Source organism: Dromiciops gliroides, chromosome 5, assembly GCF_019393635.1.
Source record: "Dromiciops gliroides isolate mDroGli1 chromosome 5, mDroGli1.pri, whole genome shotgun sequence".
Taxonomy (NCBI): Eukaryota; Metazoa; Chordata; class Mammalia; order Microbiotheria; family Microbiotheriidae; genus Dromiciops; species Dromiciops gliroides.
The window spans coordinates 219650355-219667392 of NC_057865.1; the positions used below are offsets into that span (position 1 = coordinate 219650355).

The 17038-nt window shown below is 43.1% G+C and overlaps 1 protein-coding gene across 1 annotated transcript; it reads right to left on the bottom strand.

Moving 5' to 3' along the window:
• Nucleotides 1-298: 298 nt before the first annotated feature.
• Nucleotides 299-12805, bottom strand: KRT71 (keratin 71). The gene is made up of 9 exons (XM_043966746.1): nt 12294-12805; nt 9735-9949; nt 7957-8017; nt 6850-6945; nt 5180-5344; nt 3997-4122; nt 2752-2972; nt 1732-1766; nt 299-877 (listed from the first exon to the last, which is right to left on the bottom strand). The coding sequence occupies exons 1-9, from the start codon at nt 12756-12758 to the stop codon at nt 663-665; spliced, it is 1599 nt and encodes a 532-aa protein (XP_043822681.1). The 5' UTR covers nt 12759-12805; the 3' UTR covers nt 299-662.
• Between the last annotated feature and the right edge of the window lie 4233 nt (nt 12806-17038).

Here is a 17038-nt window from a genome sequence, read left to right on the forward strand (position 1 = left end):
TATATGTTTGTACATTTGTATGTGATTGTATGTGACTGTGGATGCAAATATGTTTATCTGTATATAAAATCGTGAATACAAGCATGTACTTATTCCTGCGTATGTGGCAATGTATTTGTATTTGTGCATTGTTCGTATGACTTCATATGCATGTCTATGTGTGTGTGTGTGTGTGTGTGTGTGTGTTTTATGCTCCTGTCTGTGTACCTATGAGTGAGCACATTATGTATTTGTGTACTCATGTTCTTTGTATATGATTGACCACAGAATGGTGCATCTTAAACACTCAGAGACCAAGTCATATTGATTTGCTGTTTATTGGGATATGATAGAAAGTCAAAGTAGTGAAAGAAAGACGGGAAGAGCTAATGAAGGGACATGGAGTGGGTTCAGGGTGTGGCTGGTGTGGGCGTGGCCATGGACCGGAAGGGATATAAAAGAAATGGGGGGGGGCGGGTCAAGATGTAAAGGAAGTAGTTTAGGAATCCAGTGTTGCCCCAGGACCAGGCAGATTGAGAGAAGGCTGAGGGCTTGGGAAAACAAAAGAATTTTGGCTGGCGGTGTCCCAGGACTAGCAGTTTAGGGCAGAGATGTGTGACTTGGAGGGCTGGAGCTGTGGTGACCAGTGAAGACAGTCAACAGGAGAACATGTTGCAGAGCATCTATCGGCTAGTTTTCCTGATGGGAGAAGCCAGGGTAGAGGATTTGCTCAGGGCATCCTTATAGTCCCCGACACTGGAACCCTGGTTCTTGCCATCCCTGGCTCGTGTGCTGCAGACTCCAGAAATACAGGATGCACTGTTAGCTAAGTAGCCTCCACTGACAGAGCTTGGCCGGTAGCCATAACCACTGCTTCCACTGGTACTGCTGATGACAGCTGCAAGGAGAAAGCCAGGATGTCAAATAATCTCTGAGAGCCCCATCGTGTAGGACATGTTCTCTGCTACCACCACCCAACATAGGGCTAGAATGCTAAGGCATGTAAGTATATCATACTCATCTGGCAGATGTGGAAACAAGCTTAGAGAATGTGCTAACAATTCTCAGAGCCAGCACCAGAGCCCTTTCAAGTTTCCATTGCAGCCCTGTCAGACCTGGGTCTACCCCTTAGAGGCCAGACCACAAAGCAATATTTGGCAGGGGAGGTAGCTCAGCTTAAGGATTCTCCCTTTCCCCAGAAAAGCACATAGAGGATAGGCTTTCTTGGCCCATACAAGAGTCCTTACCTATCCAGTCTGTAACCATGGCTTTCTGAGTTTTCCTCTGTAATAACTTGACCTCAACACTTTTCTGCCTATTTCTTTAACAGAAAACCCATCTGCAATCTTAGTCTCCTGGATGACTTCCTAGACTCTTTCTCCATTCTCTCCCTTCCCTCTTGTAGCAACATAGTAATACTGTAGTAACTGGGCTGACCAGAACTAAACCTTACACCTATAATTAGCACTTTAAGCTTTGCAAAGTGTCTATGTAGAAGTAGCACTTCTACCTGACTGTAAATTCTCATGAAGCAAAAGTGAAATGGTCTGATGGACTTAGCACTGGACTTAGGTGACCTGAGTTTTTGTCCTGAATCTGCCATTAACTGGCTATTTGACCTTGAGCAAGTGACTCACCTTTCTTTTTCCCTCAGTTCCTACATCAGCAAAATGGGACAATACACATTGCAACCTCACAGGGTTCTATGTTTACAATTATGGTGCCACAATTTCTCTAATTCAAGGTACTTACAAATGCTGACAGAGGATGGGAATTCTCCAGACATTCTGTAAAGAAGAAAAAAACAGGATAGATCAGTCTTCCAGCCAATAGCCTCTTTCCCCAAACCCTCCTTGGGGGATGAACCAAAGTCCAATGAGGATTATTTATAACCCCAATCCTCTTGGTCTGAGAATTATCTGAGTATAAGAGCTGACTTAACCAACACTATCAAGACCAAATAGATCTTTGGCTACTACTCCTGAAGCAGAGGACCATCAACATTCATTCAGCAGTATACACTCACTCCCCATCTCTCAGAATCTTCTCAGAAGCTTGTTTTTTCTCAGGATTCATCTTGGGTGGCACCTCTTCTGGGAAATCTTTCTTGATTTTTCATTCCCTCCACACAAACTTTAATTGCTAATATTCTCCACCTCTTCAATTTTTCTTTTAATTTCCTTATTTTTGTACATGTCATATCACACCATGGTGGTGTCATGACTAAAGAGCTGGCCAGGGAGCCAGGAAGACCTGAGTTCAAGTCCTGACTCTGATATATACTAGCTGACTAAGCCTGAGAAATGTACCTAACACTGGGGAACTCTCAAAGACAGTTCTAAGTTGTAGAGAAGGTGCTAACTTGCATTGTTAAAGAGAGCTTCCTCGTCTAAAAGTTCCCTATCCCTACCTTTCTATCCCCTTAATATATTATAGTCTTCTCAAAACCAGGAATTGCTTAATCTTGTCATGATATCACTAGGACCTAGGATAGGAACTTGCACATAGTGGGTTCCTTGCATATGTTTGGTGAACAGAATTGAAAATTCCCATTTTTGAGAAAGTGTAGATATTACCACAGAATTTCAAACCAATAAACCAAGATTCCCTGCCTCCCTTTGAAGGGAAGGGTTCTAATGCTATTCCCCTGAAAATCTGAACATCATCATCACCACCAGATTAGGATGGATTTCTATTTCTCATTCCTTTCTTCCTGAATGTAAAGTGTGCTTTGTAGCACTAACTAGTCTACAAATGGAAATTAGCCCTTACCTGCACTCTTCGCTTTCCAGTAGCTTCTTGTAGGTGGCAATCTCAACATCAAGGGACAGCTTAACACTCATCAGCTCCTGGTATTCCCTCATCAGGCGGGCCAGCTCCTCCTTGGAAGTGTGCAGGACACCCTCCAGCTCCTCCAATTTGGCCCGGGCATCTTTCAGGGCACTGTCTCCTCGTTGTTCAGCATCAGCAATAGCCAACTCCAGGTTGGCACACTGCAGAGACAGAATTGAAAGTGTCAGAAGATTTGGGGAGGCAGGAAGAAGGTATCTAACTCATCCTCTTGCCTCTGGGCAACTCTTTCTTCCTTAACCATCTCTCCCATTCCTAAAGATTTCTGGGGACAGAAAAGTCAATGAATGCTAGGGATATCATTTTCTCATTTGGTTTCCCAATAGACCTGAGGAATTCTTTAAAACAGCACTGAAGCTGTTTTGAAGCGAAATAAAGGGGATATTTGGTGGAAGGAATCCAAGACTTTAAGTCAGAAGTCCTAGGTTTACATATTACCTATCGTGACCCTGGATGAATCTCTCTAGGTCCCAGTTTCTTGTGAAATGAAGGACTATGCCAGATGCTATCTAAGCAGTCTTCCAGTTTTAGAATCTATGAAAATACATATCTTTAATTGCTCCTGCTAAAATGGAAGCCTCTTTCCTCCTGTTCTGTCATTTGTGATGATCAGCTTAGAGTAATGGCATGTTCAAGGTTCCCTTTTATAGTTTATCTCACCCTGATGCTGAGCATTCTCCCAAACTAACCCTAACCCTAAATTCCTGCCTGGAGTTCCCACCATTAAAGTTGGGCATTGGTCTTCTACTCTGTTTTTGTTTTTGTTTTTGTTTTTTTAGTGAGGCAATTGGGGTTAAGTGACTTGCCCAGGGTCACACAGCTAGTGAGTGTGTAAAGTGTCTGAGGCCGGATTTGAACTCAGGTCCTCCTGAATCCAGGGCCAGTGCTCCATTAACTGAGCCACCTAGCTGCCCCGGTCTTCTACTCTGTAAAATAAGGGGGTTGAATAAGATGAATCTAAATCCACACACAAGATTCTAGACCCACACATCAGGATTCTAGACCCATGCATTAGGATTCTGGACACACATGCTAAGGTAATTAAGGTAGACACCCTGACTCCACTGACCTATTCTCTGTTGAGTGAGAGATGTATGATACTATTAAGGCCAAACTCCTCCCCCACCCCAACTGACCACTGGACCAGAGGCAGCTGATCCACCTCACCTGCTTCTTCACATTCTCAATCTCTGAGCGAAGCCTCTGGATGAGCCGGCTCAGTTCTGAGATTTCATTCTTGGTTTGTTTGAGGTCGTCCCCGTGCCGGCCAGCCGCCAACTGCAGTTCCTGGAACTTGGGACCCCAAAACAGAACTCATTGACAACACATTCTTCTTGCTCCTTCTCTCTCCCCTGAGTGAGAAACTGAGCTCTGTGCTCTCCTTTCTATCCCATCTTTGGAGTTATGGGGTTCACATTATAAGGATTAACACCAGCTTTGGAAACAAACTGGGGACTTGAAGCTTAGGAAATCAGGCAGAAAGCCTAAGAAAACTGGAATCTAGGTCCAGGTGAGGAAAACTCCTCAGGACATTCAGATAAAACTTAGGAAAAAATTGAAGGTCCAATAGGATTTGGAAACCCTCTTGTGAGTGAGACTAAGTCAAATTGTAGAGGACAATTTCAAACCCACCTCCTAGACTTTGCTCAGGCTGCTGCCTATGCCTGTAATCCCACCCTTTTAACTTTTTAAATTTCTACCCATCCTTTAAAGTCCAACCTAAATGTCACCACCTCCTCCAGGAAGTCTTCCCTGATCCCCTTAGTCAGGAACAATCATGATCCTTGGATGTCACATAGCACTTTTTCTATACCTTTTCCTTATCAGATAACGGTTTGTGTTGTAGTTCTCTGAGTGGGTTTCTCTTCCCCCTACAAGCCTACAAGTTCCATGAGGGCAGGAAGAGGGCCTCATGTAAATGCTATATCTCTGTCAGTGCCTAGCATGGTACCCTGAACACAACAAAAATGCTTAAGAAATGTTGATTGAATTAAATTTAAATTGATTCTCAATTCTTCTTGGATCAGTGGCTACTGAACTGATTCTTAGCACTTAGATTCTCCATAAATGTTAGTCAATGTATGTTTCTCAAATCCCTGGAACCCCATATTAGTTATTTCCTCCCCAAAAAGTGTTGGAAACCTTGCTTTTTTGGCTAGAGAAACCCAGATGATGTCATGTCACAGGAGATCCTGGGGTGGAGGAGAAACATTTCTAGGGATTATTGGTGACTTGCAGAGTATGGGATATGGTAGACAGGCAGCTCAAACCCTCTCCCCTCATCCCTAGACAGATCACATGTCTTCTCTCATGGAAGCCAGTGCTTCTTGGAGCCACCCCCCAGACCCACCTTGGTCTGGTACAAGTTCTCAGCATCAGTCTTGCTTTTCATGGCAATCTCCTCATACTTGTCTCTGACTTCATCGATGATGCTATCCAAGTTCAGGTCTCGGTTATTGTCCATGGAGAGGATGACAGATGTGTCACTGATGTGGGACTGGATCTGAGCAATCTCCTACCATGTGGTACAAAGATAGCCTCAGAGTGAGGGCCCCTTTATGGGCCAAAGTTGGATGACCCCTCTCCTAAATAAGTGGAACAAATTGCAGGAAACCTCCCTGCTCCCCCACAAAAGTTCTAAAAGTATAATTTGCCCCAAAGGTCATTGGTCCAATTCTTCATCACCTTCAGGAAGAGTCCTTCCCCTAAGTCCCTTTTCCTCTCCCATCATCAGAGGAGAAAGGCCTCTCCAAGGCTGCCAAGCATACATTTTACGCAGGGGACCAGGCTGCTGGATAGTGTCTAAAGACTGAAGCCCTGGATGCTCCCTCCTTCCCAAAAATAATTCATAAAGGGTGGACTCCCCATACAAATCCCTCAATACCCTCAAGAAAGCCAGCCTGCTTCTCTCAAGTGGGGGGAGTGGAAAGGCACAGGATGAATAGGAAGGGCTAGGTTTCAACAGATCACAGACTGAATTACATTATCTTTCCCTTCCAATCCACTCCTCTTCCAAACTTCCCTATTGCTATTGAAGAGAACTACTGTTCTTTCAGTCATCCTAACCCACTGGTACTTCAGTCACCATACAAACAGTTACAATGTTCACAACCTTGACTACTCATTCCCTTAGTCTACATATCTGATCGCTTGCCAAATCTTGTCATCTCTACCTCCACATCTCTGGCATCTGTCCCCTCCTCTGCTCACAAACTCACCACTGTAACTCATTCAATCATTCCACCTGGACTATTATAATAGTCAAAATATCCTGAACTACCCTACTTGGTCTCCTTCCTTAAGTCTCTCCCCTTTCCAATTAAACCTCTGCCTTATTGTCAAAGAAATGTTCTGTTCCTAAAGTGCAGGTCTGACTATGTCACTCCCCTACTCAATAAACTCCAGCATCTCGCTGTTGGGTCTAGGATCAAGTATTATTTTGTCTTATCTTACCCCTTCTAATTTCTAGTTTTGTGTAAGATTTATAAAGTTGCATATTACTACTACTACTACTACTACTACTACTACTACTACTACTACTACTACTACTACTACTACTACTATGGTATATCATATAATTTATAAATGATTAAATATACTCAAGTATACTCAAGTGCTCAAAAAATTTTGGTAGAGATAAGTTTGTTAAAAAAAAAAATGTTTAGAGATCTCATCTCTATAGCATGGACTGATTTGTATATGTAGTCCCAGCACTCTATATTCAGTTGTAAATTTCCTGATAGCAGGTTCTATGTTCTAGTTGTCTTTGTAACTCTGGCATCCAGCACAACATGCTACATGTGAAACCTCATTGGTCACCAGGTCCACACCTGAAAGAATCCCTTCTATATTAGCCCTGAGAAGGGGTCATTCAGCCATTTGGAGATAGTTCTGATTATTAGAAGGCTTTTCCTTATTTCAAACTAGAATCTACTTCCCCTGCTGCTCCTCATTTAGTTTAGTGGCTGATTATTGGAGAAATGACAACTCCTAAGGACATTGTCTGCAGTGAAGACTTACCGCATCATGCAGACACTTCAGGAACTTGGTCTCTTGGTCCAGTGAGTCTACTTTGGCTTGCAGCTCTACCTTATTCGTGTAAGCAGCATCCACATCCTAGGAGAAACATCCCCCCCAAAAAATATTCTCCAATTACTGCCTGTTCTTTATAGGGAAATAGGAGAGATTTTCCCTTAAACTTTAGTCACCCAGTGTCAAGAGGGAGAATTGGGCTCCTTCCTCCAATGCAAAGGATTTCAAGGAATTGGTAGAGGTCCTCTATCAGCCCCGCACACATCATGGAATAGTGGGAAAAGCATAAGACTCTAAAGACAAGAAACCTGGATTTGACAGATCAGATATTTTCAGGAAAATGTGTCCCCCAGCTGTCTTCTTTTTGTTTGTTTGTTTTTTGGTTTTGTTTTGTTTTTGTGGGGCAGTGAGGGTTAAGTGACTTGCCCGAGGTCACACAGCTAGTAGTGTCAAGTGTCTGAGGTCGGATTTGAACTCAGGTCCTCCTGAATCCAGGGCCTGCGCTTTATCCACTGCACCACTAGCTGCCCCCCAGCTGCCTTCTTAATGTTTAGATGGTTTAAAGTCCCTTCTGCAGTCTAATCCATGTCCTTCTTGCTACAATGGAAGTCCCTTTCCTCTGTTTCACAGGGAAGTTAGAAACCCCCTAATTGCCTATCACTTTAGGGCACAGATCCTTTATATCATTTGTGTCATGGACCCCCTTTGGTAGCCTGTTGAAGCCTATGTTTCTCAGAACAATGTTTTAAATACTTAAAAGAAATGCTAAATTTCAGTTCGAAGTTAGTGAATATAAAGATGTAATTTTCACCCATCCAAGTTCATAGATCCCCAGAAATCTATCCAAGGACTCCAAATTAACCCCTGCTTTAGAGCAATCCTCGTATCTTAAAAATATTTCTGAAGTCCCCTCCACCACCACCACCACCTCTGCCTCCACCAACTCCCCTAAAAAGCTTTCTCTTTTCTGGAATTTTCATCATGACCTTTTTCTACCTCTAGTCCTCATTGGTCCTGAAAAAGCTCATGGTGAGTGACATTAAGGAGCAGAGAGATATCAACCCACCCAAGACCTCAGAGGTCTCTACAACTCACCTTCTTGAGCAGTACAAATTCATTTTCTGTTGCTGTTCTCCTGTTGATCTCTTCCTCATACCTAGAAGGGGGACAGCTTGTCAGTAAATATACTTTCTTTTGTTGTTGTTAGTTGTGTCTAACTTTTCATGACCTCATTTGAGGTTTTCTTGGAAAAGATACTGGAGCAGATTGCCAATTCCTTCTCCTGATCATTTTGCAAATGAGGAAAGTGAGGCAAACAGGGTTAAGTGACTTGACCAGGGTCATACAGATAGTAAGTGTCTGAGGTCAGAATTGAACTCATGAAGAGGAAGTCTTCCTGCCTCTAGGTACAGCACTCTACTGCACCACCTAGCTAGCTTGTCCCTATATACTTTCCAGAACACTCTGATGTACAGAATCCTACTCATATCTCTAGAAGGAGACACAAAAGGAAAATGAAACTAGGGCTATGTACTTACAACAACTAAAAATTAATATAATTATTTATATAGACCAGCATCCTACACCACAATAAGTTTCAAATGAACACTCAAATCAACAGGCTACATCATAAAAAAGATTGGAGGAAAATTGATGGAAATATCTTTAACATCTATGGCTAGGGGAGAATTCTTCATCAAATAAGGGCTAGAACTCACAAAAGATAAAATAGATAATTTTGATTATATGAATGAAAAGGTTTTTGTAGGAACAAAATCAGTGCAGCTAAGATTTAAAAAAGGAAATTGTCATTTGAGAAAAAAATATCTTTTCTTCAAATGTCTCTGGTAAAGGTATGATATCCAACCAAATAGGGAATTAACACAAATATACTGAGAACCACTTCTCAATAAATTGTGAAAAGATATGAACAAATAGTTCTTAAAAGAAGAATCTTGAGTTATTAATAACCATAGGAAAGATTACTTCAAATCACTAATAAGAGAAATGCAAATCAGAACAGCTCTGAGTTTAACCTGACACCCAGAAAACTGGAAAAGATGTTAAAAGAAGGAAGTAGTACTGGAGAATCCATAGGGAAACATACATATAAATCAGTAAATTGTCCCACCCAAGTATTTGGAATTATGGTTAAAACCAAGTGGAGAGGGAAGGTATTAAAATGTCTAAACCCTTTGAACCAAAGATCCCACTGCCAGGCATATACCCCTAAGGAATTCAAAGACAGAACCAAAGTCCCCTGTACACCAAAATATTCAGAGCAAGTAAGACTTTTTGTGATTGCAAAGAATTGGAAACTAAATGATGCCCATTGACTAAGAAATGGCTAAACAAACTATGGTACATGAATGAAATGGAATATTATAATGCCACATATAATGGCAAACATGGCCATTCAAAAGAGTTCCCAATCTAGTGATCATCTCATGCTACTCTGCCTTGTGATCATTCAGCTTCTAGGTAAAGGCATGTGTAGACATGATCATAACAACCACTGCCTGAAAGGCATTATATGTGTGTATACATATCTGTGTATATATGTATATGTGTATGCATGTATGTGTATACACACACACACACACACACACACACACATATATATATATATATATATCCCTATATCATCAGGCCAGGACAGTCCTTCTAGGAATTAATGGCATCCTATGATGTTACTAAGGGATTTACACTAGGGGTACTGCTAGCCTTCTCCCCAACCCCTAAACAGCTCAAGTTTCCCCTGCGGAAACTGATGAAAATTCCCTGATCTGTGCTGAACTGGCCCAATTCTGCAGGACTGGATTCGGTTTCCTGGGTCCTGTTACCCAGTCCACGGGGATCATCTCCCTTCTCACCTTTTCTTGAAGTCTTCTACAACATCCCTCAAGTTCCTTAGCTCTGAGTCCAGTCTCACCCTGTCCCCTGACAGGGTCTCCAGCTGCCTTCTCAGGTTGCTGATGTGACCTTCATAAATGGGCTCCAGGTTGTTCTTGCAATTGCTCAGGTCCAACTGCTGCAGCAGGTTCCACTTGGTCTCTAGCACCTGGTTCTGTTGTTCTAGGAACCGTACCTAGAACCCAATCACAGAAGTTAGAACCTAATTGAGCAGACCCCATTCAGCTGGGTTGTGAGGGTGGCTGAAACAAACAAGGTGAGAGTCAGCTCACCATCCCTCAAAATACCACGTGCCTCTCTAACTTCTAGGGAAGAGAATACCTTAGTTCAGTCAGCACTCAAGTTCCCATAGTCCTGGAATGCCAGGATAATTTAAATTCATTGGTGATCCCCACATGTCATTTTGCTAATAGTTTCAGCTCCCCTCTGATGTAAAACACTTAGATTGAGACTTCCCTGACTCTCTTTTCCCTTTAGTCAAAGGGTAAGAGAAAGGAGGAAAGTACTTTGACTGCAATATTTGTTCTATGATATGTTTCGGTTTTTGTTTTCTATTTCCAAAAGCAGGAGGAGCCCATAGATGGCGGGGTTGGATATTAGAGGTGAGCTTCAGCCTGGGATTCAACATTGGCATTAGTTAATTTATTTCCCTGAGACTCAGTTTCCCCAGCTGTATGAGGGAACTGGACTAGATGGTTTCTTTTAGATAAGCCCTAACATTCTTACCTTGTCCATGTTTCAAAATAGTCCACAAAATCTCTTATCTCCACATGGATGATCAAGAGTTTACTTTGGGGGCGGCTACGTGGCACAGTGGATAAAGCACCAGCCCTGGAGTCAGGAGTACCTGAGTTCAAATCTGGCCTCTGACACTTAACACTTACTAGCTGTGTGACCCTGGGCAAGTCACTTAACCCCAATTGCCTCACTAAAAAAAAAATAGTTTACTTTTGTAATCATGGTTTTAGAGCTGGAATTCCTTCTTTGTACAACTGGGAAATGGAGGTCCCCCCCAAAATGAACTAAGAATGTAAGGTCCTACAGACAGGAAGTCAAAGAGCTGGAATTTAGCTAAGGTCAGGAATCCAGACCTCCTTCCATTGTACCACACTGCCCCTCTGTCAGTCATATTCAATCCACCAAGTATTCTATTTTCTGAGCTCCTGAGGGGACTTCTCCAGCTACTGAAAACTAACCACAAAGCCAACTTGACCCAGTGTAAGCTATGCTCCAAGGACTATTCAGTTCCACAGTGTTAAGCATCTGTCTTGTTGGGAACATCTGGCTGATGAATTGAAGCTGAAATCCTTACCAGATGTTTGGTTTGGAGGACTGCACAGCCTATGTTAGAGGTGTACACTCTATCGGATTTTCTGTTCCTCTGGATCATTCCCCTGGCCTAACTTCCCTCTCTTAATGTGGAAACATGAGAAGTATTCAGGTTCTCAGACCTTCCAGCCTCTACAGGGTTTGCCCCACATTGGTAACTTGCTATATTCCCATCCTGAGCTCTCACTGCAGAGTGAGAATACCTTCAGATCCCTCGATAATTGGCTATAGGAGTAGGACCGAGGCTAACCAAGAGGCAGTGGGCTGACCAACAGAAGTAAGAGCCTGAGATTCCACACAGTTCCTGGAAGCTAGTGTTGCCAAAGTTCAGATTGAGGTCAGAGATGGACCAATGGATGACCTCCGGACCTACAGACTTTATCCTGACTTGCACATTGCAAGGGCCTATTGCCATGAGGGGGAGACAGCTGATGGTGCCGTAGATTGGAGTCAGGAAGATCTGAGTTCCAATTTGATCTCAGACACTTACTAGCTGTGTGACCCTGGGAAAGTCACCTAACTTTAGTTTGCCCCAGTTCCCTCAGATGTAAAATGAAGATAATAATGTCACCTACTTTCCAGGGTTCTTGTGAGAAGCAAATGAGATAATATTTGTAAAAAGAACTTAGCAAAGTGCCTGACACAGAGTGGGTGCTATATAAATGCTTATTCTCTCCCCCTTCCCTGGTAAAGAGAAATAAGCCCTGTCTGGAAGGCAAAAAAAAAAAAATAGAATTCCCATGTCTTCTCCACTAGCAATGGGACAAGTCATTAAACACTCGAAGTCTCGCCTGTAAAAAATATGGACTATGATACCTGCCTGGATTCAGGGGGATAGTTGATGACCTCCTATGGTCCTTAACCTCATACATAAACTTTACTCTTCTTCATAGTCCCCTATCCCCTTACCCTTCCATGAATTCATTGAAACTCATCCTCCACAGAAGGATCATCCCAGGAATGAGAAAACCTAGTAACTCTAGCTCTTCTTTTCCTCCCAGGAAAAACAAGGAAAAAACTTAGCCAATTCACTCTGTTGCTGGAACACATGTTTTGATTAAATACAACAACTACTCCTCTGTTTGGGAAGTCCCTCCGAAATTCTAACCTTAGATCTTCCTGCTGCCGCTGGAAAAAAGGGTTTCAGAAACTAGTTACTCACTATTAGCCCCAATTGATGTCAAACTCACCTTGTCGATGAAAGAGGCGAACTTGTTGTTGAGAGCTTTCATCTGCTCCCGTTCCTGGGTTCTTACTCTCTGGATCTCAGGGTCCAGCTCCACATTGAGTGGAGCCAAGAGGTTCTCATTAACAGTCACCTGGTGAATGCCCCCGGGTGGGCACACTGATGGGCACACAGGTCCCAGGGCCACACTGCCAAACATGCTCCCAGCAAAGCCACTTGGCCGGCCCCTGCTCAAACCATAGGTCCCATTCAATCCATTTCCACCAGCCACGTTGAATGAGATACTCCGGGTCCCTCGCAGGCTGTAGAGGCTTCGACTGCCAAAGTTTCCCCCAAGCCCTTTGCTTCTTGCCTGGTAAGAGGATGAACTACCCAGTTTGCTGCCGGTAACCCCAGAGAGCACAGCTGAACAGCCACTGAAGCCTCCCTTGCCATAGACTCCTGGTTTGCAATTGAATTGGCGGCTCATGTTGCTGGTGGAGGTGGCACTCAGATGCAACAGGAAGAATGCAAAGCCTAGAAGTCCCAATCCAATGATGTGAAGGATGGCCAAGGATCCCTTTATATGTGTCTAACACCCAGGCTACCACTGCAAAAGGGCAGTCCAGGCATTAATTCGTGGGTTTGGTTTGCCTGGAAGCAAGAAATCATTTTCTCTTTGCTGAGCCTCCCCATCTCTGAAACAACATGAAACACTCAAATTGCTGGGCTTGCAAGCCTTGCTCATATAATTTGGTTCTTATCTAATTAACTTGCTGTCATAGAGTAATTAGCCCAGAGACCAATTCTCCCCCAAGGGAGTTGGGTTAAAGGGATGAGGTTATTGCTCTTTCCTCCTGGTGGTTCTTTTCCAGGTCCTTAGCTCCTTCTCTGGGGTGATAGGGGCAGAGCCACTGGTCTACAGGCAGCCTCAGTTTTGGTGAGGTGAGTTCCCTCTGTCAGAGTGGGATGACTTCCTCTAGCAGGCTAAGTAGGCCACTTCCCAGGAGGGCAAGCTGCTGAACAGAGGCTCAGGCATCTTAACCACTGAGAAAATACCAATTGTCCAAGTTCCCCCTCTACTCCCCCTGAGAAATGCCCCATTATCTTTTTTGTTTTTTTGCAGGGCTATGAGGGTTAAGTGATTTGCCCAGGGTCACACAGCTAGTAAGTGTCAAGTGTCTGAGGCCGGATTTGAACTCAGGTACTCCTGAATCCAGGGCCGGTGCTTTATCCACTGTGCCACCTAGCTGCCCCTGCCCCATTATCATTTGGGGAAAATTAGGAATCTTCACCTACATCCCAGTTGTTGAGCGATAAGGAAAGGGCAGCTTGGCACAGTGGGAAAAGCTCTCATTGGGAGTCAAGAGTTTAGTTTGAATTCTGGCTCTGCTATTTACTCACCCTGTGACCTTGAACAAATAACTTAACCTCTATGGGACTCAGTTTCCTCATCTGTAAAGTGAGTTGAATTATGTAAAGGATTCTAAGAAGGGTCCTTGCCCTGTGATGTATAAACTTGTGTTTTTTTCAAAATTTTAATATTTATATTTTAATATAATTGGTTTCCTTTGTGAAGGAAGTTTTATGTATGGGGAGTATGAACAGCATTCAGAGAGAATCAGCACCCACGGCACGAGGGCTTGCTTACCTTTGGTGTCCACCTTCACCCAACTCTCACTTGTGACTCCAAGGAGCATGTGTGGAAGCCACAGCTTGATCAAAAACCATCTTGGCAGATGGGCTATATCAGGTTGAAGGTAACTGACAGGTCTCAAACCCATTGGTGAGTTAGGGGTCTGTCTACCAAGCACAGAAAACTTCCCATGTTGGAATGGACAGATGAGAACAATTTGTTCCAATGGCCACGAAGGCTGTTGAAACAGATGATATGGCGCACTTAGAGCTTGGTCAGACATCAAAGATGCCAAAGTCATCCACAGCATCCTGGGTCATTGCCAGTTGTCTTGACTTCTGTCTGGCCACTGGGCTTCAATGACTTTAGAAGAGAGAGGCTAATGTGTAATTTGGCCTCACTTAAATCCAATTCACTTGTGAGAAAAGATATCTCCCTGTGATGACATTAGTCTTCTTTGAAAATAAAAGATAAGGAGGTAACTAGGTAGCACCGTGGATAAAGCACTGGTCCTGAATTCAGGAAGACCTGAGTTCAAATCCGGCCTCAGATGCTTGACACTTACTAGCTTTGTGACCCTGGGCAAGTCACTTAACTCTCATTGCCCTGCAAAAAAAAGAAAAAGAAAAAAAAAGAAAAGAAAAGAAAAGATAAACAACACTAGACCAGCAAAGGTGTTTGTGATGCAAACAAAAAATTATCAGAACTCCCAAACTAGATGGACTAAGGTCTTTACCAGTTCTAACTCCCATGATCCTAAATCAGGCTTCAACTGACCTTCTTAATGTTCCTCCCACATAGTATTCCATTTCCCACCTCCAAGTCTTTGTACGAGCTCTCCTCCATGCCTGGACTGTATTACCTCCTTACTTCTACCTCTTAGAACCTTGGCTTCTTCTAAAGTTCAGGTCAAGTGCCACCTCCCACATGAAACCTCTCCTGATACCCACATCCTCCTCCCCAAATTTTCTTGGATCTGTTTTGTATCTTGCTGCATATATACACATTGTTTTTCCTTGTTTATTATTTCAATTTGGTCTTTGTATTGCCAGCACCTAATATAGGGCTTGGCATGTAGCAGGTACTTCATTAATGCTTGCTGATTGAGATCAGAACTCCTGGGTGAAGGGTCACTTCTAGCCATACAAACCAAGCTGTCTAAATCTGTGCTTCCACATTTTTTTCATGATAGACTCCTACCCCGACTTAAGCCATTGTTTTGGGGATGGGGGGGGTGGTTCAGTTCATCATGTCCGAGTCTTCATGACCCCGTGGGCCATATTATCCAGGGATTTTTCTTGGTAAAGACAGTAGGGTGGTTTGCCATTTCCTAGAAGCTGTCTTATCTACCAATTCACAAAGACCAAGCCCCACCCAACCCCAAGTAGGAGAGACTAATAAGAGGGGAAGGAAGCATACTTAAGGAGAACAAGGGGGATAGAAGAGGTTTGAGGATTTGGTAGAAGCAAAGATATACTTGAAGTGAATGGAAGGAAGATGGAAGAAGTCCAGGAAGTGAATGGACAGAAGGTTCTGGGAATAAATAGTGAAAATTGGGGCAGCTAGGTGGCGCAGTGGATAAAGCACTGGCCCTGGATTAAGGAGAACCTGAGTTCAAATTCGGCCTCAGACACTTGACACTTACTAGCTGTGTGACCCTGGGCAAGTCACTTAACCCTCATTGTCCTGCAAAAAAAAAAAATAGAGAAAATTGGAAGAGGCATAAAAGAGAGGATAAAAAAAGGATGGAAAATACTCAGGGAGAAAGTAAAGGAGGAACATAGAAGCTACTGAAGGGAAGAACAGAGGAAGAGGAAGGAGGCTTGGTAAGAGAATTAGGGAAGAGAGATGGATGTGTTCAGGGACAGACTGTGCTTCCTCCTTCATTTCTCTCTTCTAGAATTCTTAGTTTTCTTGAAGATTCAATGTGGGGGCCATCTCCTAAAGGAAGGAAGCCTTTCCTCATCCTTCAAGTGATTACTTCCTTCCTACTCAAATTATCATATATTTGCTATCTGCAAATGTCGTATTTTCCCTTCAGAATTTGAAAGTGGGAGTGAGACAGAGACAGAGAGAGACACAGAGAGACAGAGAGGGCTCCTTGAGTTCAGGGACTGGTTTTTTTTGTTTGTTTTATCTTTATATCTCCAGCATCCAGTACACATAAAAAACTCTTTGAATTGAATCCACCTTCCAGACATGGTGGAGAAGAGAGAACTAGTCTGTGTTGTCCAGTTTGGTATACCTGCTTCTCCTTTTTTATATGTGTCTACTAGTACATTCTCTTTGGGAGAGAATAGAAAAAGAAGAATGGAGAAGGCTTAGGGGGAGAATAGGGAAACAATGCAGCAGAAAGAATACTGACTATGGACTCATAGGCTATGGTTGCCATTGATTAGTCATTTTCAGTTGTGCCCGACTCTTCATAACCCCATATGGGGTTTTCGTGGCAAAGATACTGGAATAGTTTTCCATTTCCTTCTCCAGCTCATTTTACAGATGAAGAAACCGAGGCAAACCAGGTTAAGTGATTTCTCCAGGGCCACATAGCTAGTAAGTGTCTGAGGCCAGATTTGAATTCAGCAAGATGAGTCTTTCTGACTTCAGGCCTGGCACCCTGTCTATCCCAGGACCCAGAAGACCTGGATTCAAATCCTATTTCTACCATTTACTACCTATGTGACCTTGGGCAAATCACTTAATTTTGGATCTTAATTTCATCATCTATAAAATAAGGGGTTGTAATTAGCCGTCCTCTAAGAGTTCCTTCCAGAGCCAAATCTGTGATCCTATCATATTCAGAGGCAAATATCATCTAAGGTTAGCAACTGATTGTCAGCAGAGATGAGGTCCATGTTATTCATCCTATGTCATTTTTTGTAGATATCTTAAACATGTGACTTAAGGCTCTAATCATTAAGAATCTTCCAAGTTTTCAGACCAAAGACCCAACAAGACATAAGGCAAGATGGATCTCATTCTGCCTCCCTACCCAACTTTGGATCTCCTACTCCTACCTCCCAAAACAGATTGGGTCCATTTCTAGAAAGCAGACTGTCATCAGACTTGGGTCAAGGCAGTTCACTCCTTCTAGTCACCAGGAATAGGACCCTTGGTAAAGTTTCCTCCATAAA